Here is a 23245-nt window from a genome sequence, read left to right as displayed (position 1 = left end):
AACTAAGTTATCTGAGATTGCACTCCTAAGATTTACTTATTTCTTTTAATGCCTGTCCAAAAGTACAGAGATACGTTATGCCCCATGTGAAGAGATGAGTCCAAATGCCATGCTGAGTGAACTATTTCATAGATTGAGAAAAACAAAGTGAGCTGTTACTATTAATTAAAAGAGGGCCTTGAGAAATAAAAAGGTCACATCATCAATGATTCATAATCAATGGACTTAAACCAATGAAGGCAAGCCGTGGAGGTAGTATTGATAATAAGACTCTCCTTAGCCAGACTCTAGTCAGGCTGCTCTGAATTCACTTCCTGACTAAGCCCTGACTCTTGTATTTGTGTGTCCATCTTTGCATCGCCCAATTTTAGTGAGAATCCTGCTAAGTCAGTTTAGATAGAATGCCCCAGGACTGGTGTCCAGTTTCTCATCTGATCATGCTCCCCATCCTCCATCACCCCCCAGATGATGCCTGATCACCCTGGCCTGCCTTCAGCAAGGACACTGTGAGGTCCCCTCTTATCCCTGATGTCTCCTCTTTATAAATTTCTACCCACTGACACCCTCCCACCCTGCTCCTTGGCTATAAATTCCTACTTTTTCTTGTTGCATTTGGAGTTGAGTCCAAGCCCACTGTGGTCCCTATGCCTAGCACAACAGTCCCCCCTGAATAAAGTGTACCTTGCCAATTCTTTAACAAGTGTCATGAATAGTTTTTCTGTGACAGTATTCAGTACATTCAGACTTTGTAAATTTTATTTTGACCTTCAGAATCGATGCATATTCAGGAAGAGATTTTTTTTTTTTAAGATTTTATTTATTTGGCAGACAGAAATCACAAGTAGGCAGAGAGGCAGGCAGAGAGAGAGGTGGAAGCAGTCTCCCTGCTGAGCAGAGAGCCCGATGTGGGGCTCAAACCTAGGACCCTGAGATCATGACCTGAGCTGAAGGCAGAGGCCCAGCCTGCTGAGCCTCCCAGGCGCCCCAGGAAGAGATTTTTTAAGGGGAGTTATCTCAAGTCCCCTTATCTCAAGTCAAAATTCCAGAGATAATTTTAATGGATTCCAAAAAAGAAGAGATATTACATGGTTTCCAATGGTTTCCAACCATTACAAATTAAAACTAGAAATTAATGCTAAGCAGATAACAAAAACTACCATCTAAATATATTAAAAAGTATTCTAAATAACATTCGGATGAAGGAGGAAATCCAAGAGTATTATGAAACAAATGACGAGAATCCTATAAATCATCTCTATGGGTTGTGGCCCGAGCTATGATCTCAGAAGAATTCATAGCCCTAAGTTTTTTCATAGTTATGCAAAAAATATCACAATATAAAGAAAACACTCAATTCACAAAACTATAAAAGAACAGTAAATTGGAAGGAAATTATTAATGATGAAAGTAGAAATAAATGCATTGGAAAACAAAAACAGACCAACAGCAATAAAAACTAAAATAGAATTGATATATGAAACCAAAGTTCTTTGGTAAAAAAATATAAAGTCTGACTGAAAGGGAAAACACAAATTAACAATATTAGAAATTAGAAATCCTTATTAAAAATTACAAAAAACTCTTGTGACAATTTTATGCTGGTAAATTTTAAGGTCAAAATAAAATAGAAAAACATGTAAATTGGTAATACTAATGTAAGAGGAAGTATAAAATCTGGGAGGGATGACTGGGTAGCTCAGTTGGTTAAGCATCTGCCGTTGGCTCAGGTCATGATCCCAGGGTCCTTGGATCAAGTCCTGCATCAGGCTCCCTGCTCAGCAGGGAGTCTGCTTCTCCCTCTGCCTCCCACTCCCCCTCTTGTACTCTGTCTCTCTGACAAATAAATAACAAATAAATAAATAAAATCTTAAAAAATAAAAAATAAAATCTGGGAGAGGAAATCTAATAACCATAGAACCTCTATGTGTTTGTCACATAGGCTATCATTTAAATATAGACACATTTGCTTTCTTTTTTTTTAAATTAACAACTAATGTATTATTTGCTTCAGGGGTACAGGCCTGTGAATCATCAGTCTTACACATTTCACAGCACTCACCTTAGCACATACCCTTCCCAATATCCATAACCCAGCCACCCTACACCTCCCCTTCCACCTCCCAGCAACCCTCAGTTTGTTTCCTGAGATTGAGTCTCTTACGGTTTGTTTCCCTCCCAATCCCATCTTGTTTCATTTTTTCCCTATCCCCCATGACACCCTGCCCTGCCTCTCAAATTGCTCATACCAGAGGGATCATATGATAATTGTCTTTCTCTGACTGACTTATTTCACTCAGCATAATACTCTCTAGTTCTACCCACGTCATTGCAAATGGCAAAACTTTGGTTTTCTGATGCCTGCACAGTATTCCATTGTGTGTATATGTGTGTGTGTGTGTAAATATATATATATATATATGTATATATGTGTGTATATATATGTATATATATGTGTGTGTATATATAAATATGTATATATGTATAAAAACACATCTTCTTTATCCATTCATCTGTTGATAGACATCTAGGTTCCTTCCATAGTTTGGCTATTGTGGACACTGCTGCTGTAAATACTAGGGTGCATGTGCCCCTTCGGATCACTACATTTGTATCTTTAGGGTAAATACCTAGTAGTGTGATTTCTGGGTTACAGGGTAGCTCTATTTTCAACTTTTTGAAGAACCTCTGTACTGTTTTCCAGACTGGCTGCACCAGCTTGCATTCCCACCAACAGTGTAGGAAGGTTTCCTTTTCTCCGCATCCTCACCAACATCTGTCGTTTCCTGACTTGCTAATTTTAGCCATTCTTTCTGGTGTGAGGTGGTATCTCACTGTGGTTTTGATTTGTATTTCCCTGATGCTGAGTGACGTTGAGCACTTCTTCGTGTGTCTGTTGGCCATTTGGATGTCTTCTTTGCCGAAATGTCTGTTCATGTCTTCTGCCCATTCCCTGATTGGATTATTTGTTCTTTGGGTGTTGAGTTTGATAAGTTCTTTACAGATTTTGGATACTAACCCTTTATTGATATGTCATTTGCAAATATCTTCTCCCACTTTGTCAGTTGTCTCTTGGTTTTGTTGACTGTTTCCTTTGCTATGCAAAAGCTTTTGACCTTGATGAAGTCCCAATAGACACATTTTCTACGTGAGCTGTAGTCTATACAAAGCTACTTAGGAATCATGGCATGATATTCAAAGTCAATTTCTTAGTTTAAGGGGGGAAAAAATGAAGATACTATATAGTTTATCTTTAAAAGTTAGTACCTAAATCTCATTATCAACCATTCTAACTACAGTAAATAAAATTTCTTCCTTCTTTTGTATTTTGTTATCTGCAAATTCACAACTTCTAAGAACCCATTTCCATGCAGTGTTCCTTTCTAATATAGGGCGTTCACAGGTAAGCACATACTCACAAATCAGTGGAGACTGTGGACTCTGAGAAACAAACTAAGGGTTTTGGAGGGGAGATGGGGGGAGTTGGGTAAGCCTGGTGGTGGGTATTAAGGAGGGTACGTATTGCATGGAGCACTGGGTGTGGTACATAAACAATGAATCTTGGAACACTGAAAAATAAAATAAAAAAAAAAACAAATCTATGGAGCAATCATAGACATTTATCTTAAGAGCAAATAAAATTTCATTTTACAAAGATCAGCAGAGTCAAAGCACATGCTAACAGTGTAGTGATGGCCCTCATCAAATACACAAATATTGAATAAATAGGCTACAAATCACAAAATATTCCAGTAGTACTGCAGATGTTTCTGATAAAATGTGACATTTGTTTTTCAGGCAAGATTACTAAAATAGGGCACCTCTGCCTGTTTGATTATTTCTTCAGGTGGATGATGCTGAAGAGACTGATAAAACAGGGGAAAATAAAGCACCCAGTAAGTTCCAGTCCGTAGGAGTGCAAGTAGAAGAAGAGAAGTGGTGAGTCTATTGGAATTTGTCATCTTTCGTCTTGATATTGGCAAGTATGGTACCAGTATTTCCCCCTGACATAAACCTATAAGATTCAGTGATATTTTCCATTAACTTTGGAAGCATTTAGCTGATTCCTTTCTCTACATTAATACTGGAAACCACTCAATTTAAGTTTTTGCTAGAATATTAGAGTAACCACATCACATTCACATATACATAAATACTCTGTGCAGTAATGTTGTGTTGCCAAACCATTCCTCTTCAAAAAAATCTTCCCATTTTGGACTGTAGACTTTTAAAAGAAGAGGACTTATCTTATTCCTATTTTTATTCCTAGCACTTAATTGTGTCTGGGGTTTAGTATGCACTCGATGATGAAAAGGGAAGAGAGGAAGGAAGGAAAAAAAGAGAAGATCTATCATTATCTTGAATCACCAGTTCCTTTAGATTCTTCTTTAAAATAATCTTACTCCAGAGTCTGAATATCTAGAACTGGGAAATTTAGAGTTTCAGGAACTAGAAGGAATTTCTGAGATCACTACATTCATTTTATGAATGAGAACTTAATCCAGAGAGATATATGAGTTTCTCAATCAAACTGTGAGGTACATGATGGGTAGAACTATATTTTATTGATAGTAGTACCCCCAGCTTCTGGAACTGTTTTTTCACATACTAAGCATACAATATATATTGGTGAATGAAGTAGAACTGCAGTTATAGTGTGAGAAATAGCTCTATATCATAGATCAGTGTATCATCTCAACTTTGTCACTAACTTCCTGTGTGTTGATTAGAAGGAATCAGTTGGAGGTCATCCAGCTATCCAACTATCTATCCATCCAATAAGTATCTACAGATTGCCTCCCAAATGCAAGGATATATGCAACATAAACTGAGTATCTGGGAAAAGGTTATACATCAGTTTATAGAAGGGGTGTAATTTCAGGGCCTTGTGGTATTGACACTGCACTTGTATCTAGGAGGTTTTCATATATGTATATATAATATTTTTTAGAATTTCATGTAATTAAATAATCTTGGAACCCCAGAAAATTGATACAACCATGTGGAAACTAATATGACAGCAATATATAGTGAGTGCTGTGAAATGCAGAAGCCTGATGATTCACTGACTTGTACCCCTAGGGCAAATAATACATTATATGTTAATAAAAAATATTTTTAAAAAAAGGTCAGCAATAGTTATATATGTATCCATACCCATTGATCCAGTAAACATATTCCTTGAGCTATCCTCAATGAAATTACTCAAAGGATGGAAACCAATTGCAGAACATTATCTATCATTGTAAAAGAAAAATAGTAACTATCAAGTGTCAAACATTAAGAGAATATACCAGAGCATTCTAAACAAGGTCTGCCCTCACGAGAAACTATTTTACCAGAGCCTAACCTGCTGGAGTCTTATCAGAGACTAAACCACCCAGGGGAAGGGAAATACCCAACTCCAGCTCCCTCTAGCCTTACATGTGGAAGAAGCACAACACCCAACCTTGCCCCCTCTAGCCATTCTGTCTTTACACAAGATGGAGAGAAACTGAAAAGTACTGTTGAAGTTCATGGTCCAGGGGTGCAGGTTAACCAAAAGATCTCCTAATCAATCAGGATGCTTCCCCTCCCCCACACCTAACTGTCACAATACTAAAGGCCTATTCGCCATAATTCCTTTTACCCAGGACACCATGCCTACTCTTCAATAATAATTTATAAAGCATACTAAAAGGTAAAAAGCCCAGTTTAGAGTGACTGAACAAGCATCAGAACCAGTCAGATATGGCAGGACTATTGGAATTATCAGACCAAAAATTATTTAAAACTATGATTAATATGCTAAGTGCTTTGATGGAAAAAGTAAACAACATGTAAGAACAGATGGAAAATGGAAGCAAAGGGATGGAAATTCTAAGAAAGAATAAATAAGATTTGCTAGGGATCAAAAACACTGTAACAGAAAGGAAGACTGCCTTTGATGGGCTCATTAGTAGACTAGACACAGAGGAGCAAAGAATTTCTGAGCTTGAGGGTAAAATAATAGAAATCTCAAAACTAAAAAGCAAAGAGAAACAAACTGAGGGGGAAAAAAACCCCAAAAAACCAAAAACCAGAATTCCAAAAACTGTGGGACAATTATAGAAGAAACATGCATAATGGGAATAACAGAAGGAAAAGAAAGAAAGGAAACAGTAACTGAGAATTTCTCCAAATTAATGTCTGACACCAAACCACAGATCCAGGTCTCAGAAAAGATCTAGCAGGATAAATGCCCAAAATACTACACCTAGAGATACCATATTCAAGGAAAATCAAAAGGAAAAAGTCCTGAAAGGAACAAGAGAAAAAAAAAAAAGAAAAAGAAAAAGAAACCTTTCTATAGTGGGGCCAAGATAAGAATGACATGCGACTTTTCTTCAAAAAAGCATGCAAGTAAGAAAAGAGTGGAGTGAAACATTAAATATTTGAAGGGGAAAAGCCCACCAACCTAGAATTCTGTGCTCTAAAATTATCCTTGAAAAGTGAAGGAGAAATAAAGTCTTTCTCAGACAAATAGAAATTGAAGATATTTGTTGTCAGTAGAACTGCCTTATGAGAAATATTAAAAAGTTTTCAAGGGCGCCTGCCTGACTCAGTTGGAGAGCACACAACTTTTCATCTTGGGGTCATGAGTTCAAGCCCCATGTTGCACACAGAGATTACAAAAGAAGAAAGGAAGGAAAGAAAGAAAGAGAGGAAGGAAGGAAGGAAGGAAGGAAGGGAAAGAAACTTAAAAAAAAAAAAAAGATCTTCAGAGAAAAGGAAGATGATAAACGCCAGAAACAAATCCACATAAAGAAAGGGTATCTAAAAGAAGAAGAAGAAGAAGAAGAGCATTTGAGAAAGAATGAGTGAAGGCAGAATAAAGAGTTTTTCTTCTTTTTTTTTTCCCCCAGTGGTATCTTTTATCTCATAAGCTTCCCAACAAACCAGTGAGAACTCTCAACTCAAACACAGAGCTTGTCCAAAACCAAAGAGTTACTAAGACAGAGAAGCCTAACTTGGAATCCCAGTGTCCACACCCACGCTCTTACATGTTTGTGACCCCCCCTCAGAAGAGGCCTAAGTCATATGAGTGACTTGATCCAGAGAATGCGTTCTATCAAGTTAAATGATAGAGACATCTGGAGATGCAAAGAGCTCTGTTCTAAAGGTGTCTTATAGTTCATCTTTTTTTAGCCTGAAAGGCTGTGGGAACTACTTGAACTAACATAGCCTTTCTTTAAAAGCTAATCATCGGGGCACCTGGGTGGCTCAGTGGATTAAAGCCTCTGCCTTTGGCTCAGGTCATGGTCCCAGGGTCCTGGGATCGAGCCCCGCATCAGGCTCCCTGCTCAGTGGGGAGCCTGCCTCCTCCTCTCTCTCTCTCTGCCTGCCTCTCTGCCTACTTGTAATCTGTCTGTCAAACAAATAAATAATTTAAAAAAAAAAAGCTAATCATCATTAGCTCCTGAGAAATGAGTTAATTGTAACTACGTTCTCATTAGTGTACAATTAAGAGGCTTGCCATTCCATAACTAGCCAATAACCAGAAATCAATGAGACCATAGCTGATGAGTCTTTCCAAACCTCCAGGGTCCAAACCTCTATCTGAACCTTCTCAAAATGCTCCAGGAACCTTGTCCATAGTCTTTTCCAAAAACAACAATGGAGCGCTTTGCATGTCTATGTATGCAGCCTGTTTTCCATAGTATGGAAGCATCAGAAACCTGTTAAGAACTCAGAGAGCAGGGCACCTGGGTGGCTCAGTGGGTTAAAGCCTCTGCCTTCGGCTCAGGTCATGATCCCGGGGTCCTGGGATCGAGCCCGCATCTGGCTCTCTGCTCAGCAGGGGGGCCTGCTTCCTCCTCTCTCTGTCTGCCTCTCTCCCTACTTGTGATCTCTGTCAAATAAATAAATAAAATCTTTAAAAAAAAAAAAAAAAAAGAACTCAGAGAGCACTTCTGCTACAACAGACTTCAAGATAATTGGACGCCCGAGAGGGCTGCAGCCTGGGCTGGTCCTTAAACACCATCTTATCCCTCAGGTTTACAGAGAAGTGTCTTGCCCTGGATTATAGAGCACCCTGGTATTGAAACTAGGAGCCAGCTCCAGGCTTCACATTTCAAGTCTCATACCGTGTCTGCTCCATTCTGCTAACATTCATAGGTACTGTCTGAAGTCAAAGGATATATATATATATAACAGCAATGATACAAAGAATGGGAGGGAAGAATTAGGATTATTTAATTACACAGCACTTGCACCACTCCCGAAGTGGTACAGTGTTATTTGAAAGCATACTTGGGTGAGTTGTAAAATTTATGTGCAAACTCTACGGCAACTATTAAAAAGAGTAAAAAAGAAAGCACAGTTGACCCTTGAACAACATGGGTTTGAACTGTGCAGGTCCACTTACGTGCAGATTTTTTACAGTATAGTATTGTTAAATGTCTTTTCTCTTTCTGGTGATTTTCTTAGTAACAGTTTCTTTTTTCTAGTTTATTTGACTGTAAGAATAGAGTATACAATAGGTATAACATACAAAATGTAGATACAATCCATGGGGAAAAAAAGTAATTGATAAACTCTGGACCTCATTGAAATTGAAAGCTTCTACTCTTGAAAGACAGTGTCATGAGAATGAGAAGGCAAGCCACACACTGGGAGAAAATATTTGCAAAAGACACAACTAATAAAGGGCTGCTCTCCAAAATATACAAAGAACTCTTAAAACTCAATAATAAGAAGGCAAACAACCTGATTTTTAAAATGGGCAAAAGACTTTAAGAGATACCTCCCCTAAGATACACAAATGGCAAGTAAGCATATAAAAAGATTTTCCACATCATATATCATTAGGGAACTAAAAATTAAAACAACAATGAAATACCACTACTCACATATTAGAATGGCCAAAATCCAAAACACTGACAATACCAAATGGTGGTAAGGCACCATTAAGTCTCATTCATTTCTGGCGGGAATGCAAAATGGTTCAGCCACTTTGGAATACAGTTCAGCAATTTCTTACAAAACCAAACATTGCCATACAATCCAGCAATCGTGGTCCTTGGTAATTACCAAAAGAGTTGAAAATGTATGTTCACACAAAAACCTGCACGCAAATATTGATAGCAGCTTTACTCATAATTGCAAAACTTGGAAGCAACCAAGACATCCTTCTGTAAGTGAACGAGTAAAGAGCCAGATGATGGAATCTTATTCAGCATTAAAAAAAGAAATAAGCTCTCTAGCCACAAAAAGATGTGGAGGAAACCTAAATGCGTATTACTAAGCAAAAGAAGCCAATCTGAAAAGGCTATGTACTGTGTGATTCCAACTACCTCCTGGCAAGGGCAAAATTACTGAAATAGTAAAAATAATGATTAAGAGAGGGAGAGGAATGCATAGCAGAGCACAGAGGATTTTTAGGCCAGTGAAACCACTCTGTATACTACTACAGTGGTGGATGCATGTCATTATTCATCCATCCAAACCCGAAGAAAAGACCCCACCAAGAGTGAACCCTAATGTAAACTACGAATTTTGGATGGTACTGATGTGTCAATATAGGTTCAGGTTGTATCAAATATACCACTCTGGTGGAGGATGTTGATTAAGGGGAGGTCCGAGGGTGGAGGAAGGGGCAGAGGGGATATAAGAAATCACTGTACTTTCTTTTTTTTTTTTTTTAAAGATTTTATTTATTTATTTGACAGACAGAGATCACAAGTAGGCAGAGAGGCAGACAGAGAGAGGAGGAAGCAGGCTCCCCGCAGAGCAGAGAGCCCGATGTGGGGCTCGATCCCAGGACTCTGGGATCGTGACCAGAGCTGAAGGCAGAGGCCTTAACCCACTGAGCCACCCAGATGCCCAGAAATCACTGTACTTTCTGTTCAGTTTTGCTGTGAATCTAAAACTGCTTCAAAAAACAAAGTTTAGGGGGGTGCCTGGGTGGCTCAGTGGGTTAAAGCCTCTGCCTTCGGCTCAGGTCATGATCCCAGGGTGCTGGGATCGAGCCCCACATCGGGCTCTCTGCTCAGCAGGGAGTCTGCTTCCTCCTCTCTCTGCCTGCCTCTCTGCCTACTTGTGATCTCTGTCTGTGAAATAAATAAATAAAATCTTTAAAAAAAATTAAAAAATAAAAAAACAAAGTTTAGGGGTGCCTGGGTGGCTCAGTGGGTTAAAGCCTCTGCCTTTGGCTCGGGTCATGATCCCAGGGTTCTGGGATCAAGCCCCACATGGGGCTCTCTGCTCAGCAGGAAGTCTACTTCCCCTCCTCCCTCTCTGCCTGCCTCTCTGCCTACTCGTGATCTCTGTCCATCAAATAAATAAATAAAATCTTTTTTAAAAAGTTTATTAATTAAAAAGAAGAGGAGTAGTAGATAATAGTGTTAACTTCAGAGTGTTGTCTTAGGGTATATGGTTTAATATACGTAAAACTTTTAGAAAAAACCCTTACATATAGGAAACACCATATAAATGTTTCCTACTCTATTATGTACCCACACAGAATCTCTCTAAAGATCAAAGTCTTAAGAAAGTAATTATACCACTTTTTCTGAAACAATAAGAGAAAATTATCTCAATTTTAAAATTTTACTTCAAACATTTCCCCTGCAGTCAACTATTCTGTTTTATCAAATAAACACCCTAATATGTATCCATCTATGATAATGATAAATACTGCATTCTTTGGACACACCTAATAACAACCCCAAAACTTGGAATGAGCCACTTTTACCATGTTTTGAAAAAGTTGAACATTTAATGAATTACTGAAGTTTGTAGGATGGTCAGTTTCTCAGTACTTTGGTTTATTTCAGTCATCTCCCAAAAGGACTGGCAATCTCAATTTTCCTGTTTAATTTTTCAAAACATACCCTTCCTCAAAGGTCACTTTATAGTTAACCGATGTAAAGTAAATAAATTGATGTTAATGATTGTTTTCAACCTCTCCAAAAGAAATCCACTGTCAAACAGGGATTACTTACAACTTCTGTCTCTAATTAGGATTCTTTTTTATAATTCTGCTAGTAGTAATTCATTTAGATAGGATCTTAAAAAGCAAAATTGGGCAGATGAGATTATCTAAGGACAGCTAAGGGAATTTTTTTTTAATTATCTAGTGATAAGTTGTTACCCCGTTGAATGGCTCGTACAATCCATCTCTTTCTTTCTGAGATGGACAGACTGATAAACAACTGTAACCTAACAAAAAGTGAGAGAATGGAAATAGAGCCAGAGAAAGAAAGAGATCATACAAGGAGAGGAAGATTAACTAAGACTTTGAAGAGTCCAAGAAACTCATTATCACCTTTTTTTTTAAGATTTTATTTATTTATTTGACAGAGAAAGAGAGATCACAAGTAGGTAGAGAGAGGAGGGGAAGTAGGCTCCCTGCTGAGCAGAGAGCCCAGTGGGGGGCTCAATCCCAGGACCCTGAGATCATGACCTGACCCTCAGAGGCTTAACCCACTGAGCCACCTAGGCACTCCTCATTATCATCTTTTGAATCCATCACAATTTAGGAACCAAAACTAACACACCCAAGTCCACCTGGCTGATTTGTCTATGAAGGGGTAGACTTTAAATCTAGGTATTCTGCAGTGCTACAAATTAAAACAGAAGGAATAAGTTAATAACTCATTAGTAAAATGTACTAAGTAACCAATCTGCTCCAAAAAGAGGAATCTAAATGGAGTATTCTAAAAATCTCCCTGGAGTGTTTGCAAACAGCCATGATGACCTCAAAATGCCATCCATAGCAGATGTGTCACATCCCTTCTTCAGGGCTACCTCGTGGTGGGGACCATGCCTTGAGGAATGCCGTCTAAAGGTCTCTGGTTTAAATGCCACAGCAGTGCCAAATGAGGGATAACAAATGCATACAACAAGACTGCTTCTCTTAAGCCAGGGAAGAAATTCCTCATCTCCAACAAACATTAGCTGTCTTTCCCCAACTCCTGTTTCAAGGATCAGCTAGCCGGCCTGTTGGATAGGATCCAGACAGCATACAGTATTTGTTGTTATGAGGGACTGAATGATCTCAAGCAAAGCCGGCAAATCTTGGCAACACCTCCTGCTTTGCCTCTGCTCTGTATCCCAATGCCTCCTAGCATCCTGTCCCCATCGATCTCATCCTTCTGACTGCTCCCCCAGGAATTTGCATGAGGTCTTCTTGTCTTTTGAGCTAATAATTAGCAAATCCAGTAAACCAATCCTTCCTATTTACTACAGTGAGAAAGCAAAGGGGCTCCCACGGATCTACCCTGTCCTTCCAAGTAATAATCGAGTATTAACCATGGTTCATACAAGGCTTTTTTTTTTTTTAAGACTTTCTTACATGATCCCACTAATGACTCTAAAACTCTAACAGTGGACACAAAAAGAGGAAGAATATATTTATTTTCATTATAAAAGTGGTATGTAAATTTACATGGAGGAAAACATAAAGCAGTATGTGGGCAGTTTATACCTCTCTGATGGGATTTTTGAACAATGAAAAAACTGTGTGTATGTGTGTCTTAAGTATCATCTATCATTTCCATAATTATGTATTATTAAATCTAATTAATGATTAAAAAGTAAGATACTATTTATACATTATAAAAATTTATAAATTACAGAAGTAAAATTCCCCATAATTTCACTCATTAACCATGAATTAATAAAGGGGTATATTTTTTACCCATACTTTTTCCATAAACATTTTAAGTTACTAAAATTGTTCTATGTTATAACATTTAGTGGGGTGCCTGGGTGGCCTAATCGGTTGGGCAGCTGCCTTCAGCTCAGGTCATGATCTCAGCATCCCAGTCAGGCTCCCTACTCAGCAGAGTCTTCTCCCTCTCCCTCTTCTCTGCCACTCTGCCCCTGCCTGTGTTTTCTCTCTCCCCCTCCATATCAAATAAATAAATAAAATCTTCAAGAAAATAAAATAAAATTTAGTAATAATTTGGGATACCTGGCTGGCTCAGTCAGAAAAGGATGTGACTCTTGATGTTATGATCATGTTTGATTCCCACACTGGGTATAGAGATTACTAAAGAAAAAAAAAAGCAAAACTTTAAACAAAAATAAAAATAAAATCAACTGTTATAACAAAAGCTTTCTCATCACAAAAAATTCACAACAAATATTTCTTTTGATGGTTATACAATATTCAAGAATAAGTATGAACCATAATTTGCTTCCCCTGTCTCCCACTGTTGAATATCTCCATTATTTCTAAATTGACTTCTGGTTAAAGACAGTGAAAAAAATACATACACCATCTTTGAGGCCTTCTGAAACTAAATGGCAGTAAAAGGATTTTTTGCTTCTTTGGGCATTAATTGCCAAAGATGATGAGAACAGGAGAGAAAAAAAGAACAGTGACATTCTGGAAACTGGAAGGCAGATAGACAAGTGATGCTGACTCAGCTGACCAGAAAAAGCAGAATCTAAAGCCAGTGATGCAAAAACCCAAGTTGCAATTCAATTTAAACTTCAGAACCCACAAAAGGCATGGGACCTAACAGCATTGGGAGTTCTGAGAAGTAGGGATGAAGGAGCTAAGAACTCTTTGTACCTGGAGAGCCCAGTGACAGCCCTTCCCCACTCTGGCAGAAGACTGGAAGTTTCTTTTGTTCAGCTGCTAAAGCAAAGGATCTCAGAGCTGGAGGACAGCAGCACAGTTGAGGGCACCCTTATGAGCCTGAAAATAGGAAGATAAGTGAAAATTAACAAACAGAATGCTGAGGCACCCTGCCCTAAGCCTCCTTATGCTCACGCTGCTTCCAGAATCCTGGCAGCCAGATTTATTCCCTCTAAGCAGAAGTATGAAACAATCTATTGTGGGGGAACTGACCAGTGTGAGCCCAAAGACCCAAAGACACACTGACATCAGAGATTTTGCAAGGTGAGAGCCCAGTAAGATAATCTACCGTGAGGATCACAGGGGGTAAGCTCCTCCCTACAGCAGAGACTTCTGAGGAGGCTTTTACTGTGTGCCTTTCAAGCATGCGCAGACAGCTAACAATCAGCAAACTCGGATCAGAGTTGTAAGAAAAGAACCAAAAGTTTTAAGGAATGTTCAGAAAATCAAAAATTATTTTTAAGAGAAAAAAGGGACACGTGGCAAGGAAAATTCCTTGACAGAAGTGAAAATTGAGGGGCACCTGGGTGGCTCAGTGGGTTAAAGCCTCTGCCTTCAGCTCAGTGGGTTAAAGCCTCTGCCTTCAGAGTCCTGGGATCGAGTCTTGCATCAGGCTCTCTGCTTCAGCAAGGAGCCTGCTTCCCCCTCTCTCTTTCTGCCTGCCTCTCTGCCTACTTGTGATCTCTGTCAAACAAATAAATAAAATCTTAAAAAAAAAAAAAAAGAAGAAGAAGAAGTGAAAATTGATATGGTCTCTGGGGTATCTGGTAGCCCCAGTCTGTTAAATGTTGGACTCTCGATTTTGGCTCAGGTCATAATCTCAGGGTTGTAGATCGAACCCCACATGGGGCTCCGTGCTCAGCGTGGAATTTGCTTGTCCCTCTCCCTCTGCTCCTCCCCTGCTCATGTTCTCTCTCTCTCTCTCTCAAATAAATAAATCTTTTTAAAAAAGAAAAAGAAAATTGATACAGTTTCTTACAGAGCATCTTATCCCCTTGGGAGGGGGAGGGGGTGGGGGGGTGGGAAGAAAAAGAAAAGTGCTCTTAGAAATTAAAAACTTAATAGCAAAACAGAAGAGCTGGAAGATAAATTGAAGAAATTTCTAGAAAAAGTACAAAAGGGGAAAAGCAAAGAAGTAATCCATGAAACAAGTAATCCAACTCAAGAAATGGTGGAAGGCAGGCCTCAAGATGATGGAGAAGAGAAATCTCCAGACAACAGTTGTGCAGCAGGTCCAGGGAGTGACCAGCTGTGATGGAGCAGGTCAGAAGCTCTGTGAAAGATTAATTCAAGACGACTTGTAGCATAACTATGTATTTGTTTCAGTGCATGCAGAGGAAACTACACATCTGGGAGAATTTTGAGAACTGAGTACGTGTTAAGTACATAAAAAATTAAGGAAAATTTTTAAAAGGAAAAAAAATAAAAAGGAAAAAAATGTGTAGAATGTAGACTATAATATGGCATAGTAGTTTGCTAGGGTTTCTATAGCAAAGCATCACTGACTGGGTGGCTAAAACAGCAGAAATTTATTTCCTCACAGTTCTGGGAGCTAGAAGTCCAAGATCAAGGTGTTGGTAGGGTTGGTTTCTTCTTCAGCTTTTGGCTTATAGACAACTGTCTTCTCCCTGTGTCTTCAGAAGTTTTTCTCTCCCTTTCTGTGTCCCAATTTCCTCTTCCTATACGGGTATCCGTCCCATTGGATCAGGGCCCACTCATGTGATTTTATTTTAATCACCTCTTTAAAGTCCAGTCTCCAAAAACAGTCACATTCTGAGTTACAGAGGTTAGGACTTCCACATCTGAATTTGTTGAGGGAGAAGTGCACAATTGGTAACACGCAGTCAGCTGGATATACTATTTCCTGCTCATAATAATGTAGTCATAAAAAGCAAGTTCTGAATATTGATCCAAATTTACAATGTAACTATATCAGGAGAATGGAAAAAAATACTGGACCAGACCAGAAGTGCGTGTGTGTGTGTGTGTGTGTGTGTGTGTGTGTGTGTGAGAGAGAGAGAGAGAGAGAGACAGAGACAGACAGATGGAAACACAGACAGACACAGAGACAGGGACAGAGATGGAGACAGAGAGAGAATGACGAGGAGGAGTGAATGAAGATGAGGTGAGAGAAATCTAAAGGTTCATCTTTCCTAAAGACAAAAACTAAATTATTAACAAAGAGTAATGTTTGTTATTTAGAAGTAGTATTTTAAAGTGGCTGCCAGTAGAACAGAAAATTATTACATCAGTGGACCAGGAATTACTATTTTTCATGCCAGCCTTGCAGAACCACTTGATATTTTTAAAATTGTGTGCATGTATAACTTCGCTAAAAATCAAAAGTGACTGATCAAAATAGTGATATATAATATTGTGATAAATATCTTTGTGCACTATATATTTTTGCTATTTCAGATTATTCTATTTATGGGCTTAAGAGTTCAAACATTTTTTTAATGTTCTTGATAGCCATTTGCAAATAGCTCCTGAAAAAATCTGCACCACTTTATTCTCAGAGGGAGGCATCTGAGTGCACAGATACCTGTCCTCTTCAAATCCCCTCATTGTTTTAACAGCTTTATTGAAATTGACATATAATAAACTATACATGTAAATCATATAATTTGATAAATTTGTATGTATTTATCAGAAATACATATACATATGTATGTATGTATATAAATAATGTAACTATCACCACCACTGAAATAAAGAACACATCCATCACCTCCAAAGGTTTCCACTTACCCCTACACAGTCAGCCCCTCCTGCCCTCCCACCTCTTCTCCCCTACCCCTTTCCCCACTTGCTGACACTTGTGTGCATTTTCTAGAATTTTTTAAAGAAAGAATATCCTTTTAAAATATTTACTGATATATGTGTATGGACTGGTTTTTGCATTCTCCATGCTGTTCCATTGATCTAATTGCCTATCTTCATGCCAAATACTACACTATTCTAACTATTGTAGCTTTAGAGTAAGTCTTGAAGTTAGATATTGTATGTCCTCCAATTCCTTTTTGTCAGTATTTTTTTCTTGCAATTCTAGGTCCTTTGCCTTTCCATAATGAGTTTTAGAAAGAGTTTGTTGTTAATATCCATTAAACACCTACCAGATTTTGATTGACACTGCATTGAATCTATACATCACAGAAGATTTCACATCTTAACAATCTTTCTTCATTCATTTGTTTGTTTATTTTATTTTAAAAGATTTTATTTATTTACTTGACAGATCACAAGTAGGCAGAGAGGCAGGCAGAGAGAGGTGGGGGGAAGCAGGCTCCCTGCCGAGCAGAGAGCCTGATGCAGGGCTTGGGATCCTGGGATCGAGCCCCTGGGATCATGACCCGAGCTGAAGGCAGTGGCTTTAACCCACTGAGCCACTCAGGTGCCCCTTGTTTATTTTATTTTATTTTTAAAGATTTTATTTATTTATTTGACAGAGAGAGATCACAGTAGGCAGAGGGGCAGGCAGAGAGAGAGAGAGGGAAGCAGGCTCCCTGCCGAGCAAAGAGCCTGATGTGGGACTCGATCCCAGGACCCTGAGATCACGACCTGAGCCGAAGGCAGCGGCTTAACCCACTGAGCCACCCAGGCACCCCTTGTTTGTTTATTTTAAAAGATTTATTTATTTGAGAGAAAGAGAGAGCATGTGAGCAGGGGGAGGGGCCGAGAGAGAGAGAAAGAAGCAGACTCCCCACTGAGCTCAATCTCACAAGCCTGAGATCATAACCTGAGCCAAAACCAAGAGTTGGATACTTAACCAAAAGCCACGCCTCTCTCTTCCGTTATTTAGCAATATTATGTAATTTACGGTGTAAATGTCTTGCACATATTTTGTCAGATTTGCCCATAGATACTTCTTTTCGTCCCTGATCCTATAAATTGTATTTATTTTTACTTTACTTACCAACTGCCTATTGTTAGATCATAGAAATACCATCCATTTGTGTGTTGATCTTCTATCCTGTAATGTTCTTAAACCAGCCTACTAGTTTTAGTGTCTTTTTTGTAGAGTCTATGTGATATTCTAGACTACCAAGTTATCTACAAAAAAAGACAGATTTATTTCTTTTCATCTGGATGCATCCTTTTTCTTGTTTTATTACACTGGCTAAAAACTCCAATATAATTTTGAATAAAAGTCATGAGTATCGCCACCCTTGCCTTACTTCTGATCTTTTGTAAACATATTCAATCATTAAATTTCATATTTCATCATTAAATATTATGTGAGCTTCACATAATAGAAGCCCTTTACTGAATAGAGGAAGTTCCACTCTACATCTAGTTTGTTGAGAATTATGATCAGGAATGGATGTTGGATTTTTGTCAAAAAAATTTTTTTTTGGTAACTAAAGAGATATTACAAGGTTTTTCATTTTATTTTTTTATTTTTTATTTTTTTAAAAGATTTTTATTTATTTATTTGACAGAGAGATCACAAGTAGGCAGAGAGGCAGGCAGAGAGAGAGGAAGGGAAGCAGGCTCACTGCTGAGCAGAGAGCCCGATGTGGGACTCGATCCCAGGACCCTGGGATCTTGACCTGAGCCAAAGGCAGAGGCTTTAACCCACTGAGCCACCCAGGCGCCCCAAGGTTTTTCATTTTAACTATGAATATAATGAATTGCATTAATTTTTTAAAAATATTTTATTTATTTATTTGAGAAAGAGAGAGAGTGAGAGAGCACAAGCAGGGGGAGAGGGAGAGAGAGAAGCAGGCTCCCCGCTGAGCAGGAAGCCCAATTCGGGGCTTGATTACAGGACCCTGGGATCACGACCTGAGCCAAAGGCAGACGTTTAACCAACAGAGCCACCCAGGTGCCCCTTGATTGATTTTTTAAATTATGGTAAAATACATATAAAACAAATCTTACCATTTTAACCATTTTACATGTACAATTCAGTGGCATTAAGTCATTTGCAATGTTGTACAACCATCACCACTATCTAGTTCCAAAATATTTTCATCACTTCAAACAAAAATCTGATAACCATTAAGCAGTAACTGTCTATTCACCCTTCCTCCCAGCCTTTTGAAACTGCTAATCTGTTTTCTGTCTTCATGGATTTGCCTACTGGATATTTCTTATAAGTGGAATCATACAATATGTGGCCTTTTGCGTCTGGTTTGAGGTTCATCCATGTTGTAGCATGTATCAGTATTTCATTATTTTTTATGGCTGAATAGCCATTATATGGTTATATTACATTGTCCATTCATCTGTTCATGGCCATGTTTTCTCTTTTGGCTATTAAGAATATAGCTACTACAAACATTTGTGTACAAGTTTTTGTTTGAACATCTGTTTTTAATTCTTTTTGGTATTTACCTAGGAGTAGAATTGCTGGGTCACATGGTAATTCTGTTTAGGATTCCTTTTTGAGGAAGCACCAAATTATATTCCACAGCAATTATACCATTTTACATTCCCACCAACAGTGTATGAGCATTCCAATTTCTCCAAATTTTGGCCAACATTTGTTATTTTCCATTTTTAAAAATTACGACCATCCTAGTGGATATGAAGTGGTATCTCATTATGGCTTAGATTTGCATTTCCCTAATGATTACTGATGTTGATTATCTTTTCATAAGCTTATTGGTCATTTATCTCTTTGGAGATATACCTATTCAAGTCTTTTGCCCATTTTTAATAAATTTTTTTGAGAGATTTTGTTTATTTGAGAGAGAGAGCAAGAACATGTGAGCCAGAGGGAGGAGCAGAGGGATAGGGACAAGCAGACTCCGTGCTGAGTGCAGGGCCTGATGCAGGGCTCCATCTCATGACCCTGAGATCATCACCTTAGCTGAAATCAAGAGTCAGACACTTCACCAACTGAGCCACACAGGTGCCCCAAATTTTGCACATTTTTAATATTAGGTTGTTTTTCTTGATGAGTGGTGTATGTGTTCTTTATATATTTTGGATACCAGACCATTATCAGATATGGGACTTACAAATATTTTCTCCCCTTCTTTGGGTTGTCTTTTTAGCTTATTGATAGTGGTTTTTGATGCACAAAATTTTTAATTTTGATGAAGTCCAATTTTTCTCATCACTTAAGGTTTCAATGTCATATTTAAGAAACCACTGCCAAAGCCAAAATAATGCAGATTTGCCCCTATGTTTTCCTCTAAGAATTACATAGTTTTAACTCCTAAATTAAGGCTTTTGACCTATTTTGAGCTAACTTTTCTGTGTGGTGTGAGGTAGGGATTCAGCTTCATTCTTTTATATGTGGATATTTATTCAGTTGTCTGACATTGACTGATTTTTTTAATGTTAACCCAACTTTGTATTCCTGGGGTAATCTCAATTTGGTCATCATGCATAATCCTTCTTATATGTTTTTGGATTTGATTTGCTAATATTTGTATCTGTATTAATGAGAAATATTGTTCTGTAGTTTTCTTGTATTGTCTTTGTTGTCTTTGGCGTTAGAGTAAGGTTACCCTAATAGAAAGATCTAGGAGGTATTTTTCCTCCTCAATCTCCTAAAAGTGTTTGTGTGAATTATTCTAATTTTTCATTAGATATTTAATTGAGTTAGCCAGTGAAACTGTGTGGATCTGGAGTTTACTTTGTGGGAAAGTTTTTTTTACTACAAATTTAATTCCTTTAATAGGTATAAGGCTATTTAAGTCATTGATTTCTTCTTACTTGATCCCTAGTAGTTCATCTCTCAAGAATTTGTCTATTTCATCTAAGTTATCCAATTTTTTGGTATAAAATTGTTCACAATATTCCCTTCAAATAATTTTAATAGCTATAGAATCTGTAGTGATGTCACCTGTATCATTTCTGATATTGGCAATGTATGTCTTTTCTTTCTTTTCCTCATCAGCCTGGCTAGAGGATTATTAAATTTATCAATTTTTTTTAAAAGAAAAAGTTTTGATTTCACTGATATTTCTGTTTTCCTGTTTTCTATTTCATTGATTTTTTTTGCTCTTATCTTTTCATTTCTTTTATTTTATTTACCACAGATTGCATTTGCTTTATTTTTTAATTTCTTAAAGTAGCAGCTGAAGATTGAATTGAGACCTTTATTTTTCTGTACTATTGGTGTCTAATGCTATAAATGTCCCTTTAAGTACTGTTAAAACCACATCCCACAAATTCTGATTATTGTGTTTTCATTTTCATTCAGTTCAAAATACTTCCTAATCTCCTTTTTTTCTTTAACCCATAGTCTATATGTTATCTAGCTCACAAATATTTTGGGACTTAGTAAACATCATTTAGTTATTGATTTCTATTTAATTCCATTATGGCCAGACACCATACTTAATGTCTTGAATCCTTTAAAATTCATTTCCATCTAATGTCATTTTTCTTCCTCTTAAAAGACTTTTTTTAAAAAAATTATTTATTTATTTATTCGACAGAGAGAGAGAGAGAGATCACAAGTAGGCAGAGAGGCAGGCAGAGAGAGTGGGGGGGAAGCAGGCTCCTGCTGAGCAGAGAACCCAATACTGGGCTGGATCCCAGGACCCTGAGATCATGACCTGAGCCAAAGGCAGAGGCCTAAACCACTGAGCCACCCAGGTGCCCCTAGAAGACTTCTTTTAACCTTCCTTATTGTACACGTCTGCTCATGATGAAGGCTTTCTGCTTTGTATATCAAAAGAGTCAATATTTTGTCTTGTTTTTTAAAGATGTGGTTTTTTTCCAAGAGGAACAAAGATACCCCAGCTGTGCACAGGTTTCTTACCCCGTGTGCTAAATGTTGATAAATACTCTATTAGGACCCTTTAATGCTAAAGTGTTGGGACACTTTTAACGCTAAGGGGAAAAAACACTGGCGTCAAAATGTAGTTGTGAATGACACCTGCCATGTTGGCAGGTTTGTGAATGCACACACCAGAGTCACAGGTGCTGAAGGCCCCTTCAAGCTATTATCAAAGTTGCTCCCCATTTCTAGAAACAAATGCCTCTGTGAATAAGGATAATTGGACTCTTGTTTTTTCACCAACATTATCTCTATTTCCAAAAAATTCTAAGTTTTAAAATTTTTCCTTGCTTCACACATTAAAGCTCAGGGCTTTATAACTTGGCATAACAAGCATGTGCAAAGCTAGCATTGTTTTCTCTTTTAGCATAACATCAACTACTATAAGAGATCTCTTTTCTGATCATAAATGACTTAAATACATAAACATTTGGGCTTGTAGTGAGTTGTGCCTTTCAACTAAGTAGGATGTGAAAACAAGAAGCCAAAATTGAGGGGCACCTGGGTGGCTCAGTGTGTTAAGCCTCTGCCTTTGGATCGGGTTATGATCTCAGGGTCCTGGGATCCAGCCCCATATCGGGCTCTCTGCTCAGCAGGGAGCCTGCTTTCCCCTCTCTGCCTGCCTCTCTGCCTCCTAACTCTGTGAACTAACTCTCTCTGTGAAATTAATAAATAAATGAAATCTTTAAAAGAAAAAAAGAAGCAGCAGCAGCAACCAAAATTGAGACAACTTCTGACAGCCAGTTCAGGGACCACAGAGTTAGAAAGACCATTGGCAGTCAAAAACATCCCTCCTTTGCCAACCTTGGAAGCTTTGGATCAATTCCCACTCCTTACAGCTTTCTTGGAGTATTGCATGGCCTAGGACCCACCCTCAATATTACATTTGGCAAATAACTTCTTTTCTTTGCCAAGTTAACAATACCATGACCTAGCCAAATAGTCCTTACAATACACCTGACTTTTAAAGGTGTGGCATTCATGCATTTCAAACTGTAAAAGCCTGAAACTTGGCATAATTCCTGATATGCCTCATACATTTTTTCCTCCTTTCCTTCCTCCCTTCCTTTTTTCTTCTCTCTGTCCCCCTCCCCCTCTATTTTCATCTCTCTCCCACCCTCTTTCCTTCCATCCTTACTTCTGTCTCTCCAGCTTCTCTCCCTCCCTCTCTTTTTCTTTCTTTCTTCCTTTTCACATGTTTTTTACAGATAACTTAGTTTACAAAAGAAAAATGATCTTCCAACTCACAAGCCTCTGGCCTCCATTTGACCCCAAAATAAGACAATAAAAATGAATTATAGGTGAGACCTCTCAGGCTTTTGTTAGTTACCTGGGTTCAACAGTCAAGGAGTGACCTAATGCTCTGGTTGCTGGGTCGCTGTCAGTTCAAAGATGTTTTGTTGAGACTCCTAACCAAGATTCCTATAGTGATACTCCATCAAGGATACTAGCACCTACCCAGAGGGCCTGAGGAAGGCTGGCCACATGCCAGGCCCTCTCCTAAGGGATCTAAGGAGAACAAGCCCACTGTCATCAATGTCTGCTCCTTCCCTTTCTTTAATCGGCAATTGCATTACAATCACCTAGAACAGAGTCTTTATGTAGAAAATTTATAACTTTTTCCTTTGCTTAAAGAGATCTTCAGGTAAAAGAAGGATGAACCTGATGGCTTTTGAATAATGAGTGGAAGCTTGTTTGGAGGTCGTTTTACAATCTGTTGCAAGGACAGTGCTGACCATATAGGAATGGGGAGCAGGAGAGCCCCTTCCCCCTGCATTTGGGACCAGGGTTGCATCCCACCTAGGTTCCTCCATTCATTATTCTAACTGCGAATCTGATCTGACAAGAACAAGAGAATCTCTTTTCTAGAAAGTTTTCATTCTGGATCTCAATCT

The 23245-nt window shown here is 38.3% G+C and overlaps 1 protein-coding gene across 19 annotated transcripts in view; it reads left to right on the top strand.

Annotated features, from left to right (window-relative positions):
• The window catches only part of DLGAP1 (DLG associated protein 1), a gene marked incomplete at both ends in the record, with an annotated part of 314492 nt that overhangs the window by 259003 nt on the left and 32244 nt on the right, over window positions 1-23245 (top strand). For all 19 annotated transcript variants that reach the window (XM_080821309.1, XM_080821308.1, XM_080821297.1 and 16 more), the window contains one exon: window positions 3845-3936. In XM_080821309.1, the coding sequence (XP_080677435.1) occupies window positions 3845-3936 (92 nt within the window). The remainder of the gene's footprint in view (window positions 1-3844; window positions 3937-23245) is intronic.

The sequence above is a fragment of the Martes martes genome, assembly GCF_963455335.1.
Source record: "Martes martes genome assembly, chromosome: 13".
NCBI classification, from domain to species: Eukaryota; Metazoa; Chordata; class Mammalia; order Carnivora; family Mustelidae; genus Martes; species Martes martes.
This window is presented reverse-complemented; position numbering and strand designations above follow the sequence as displayed.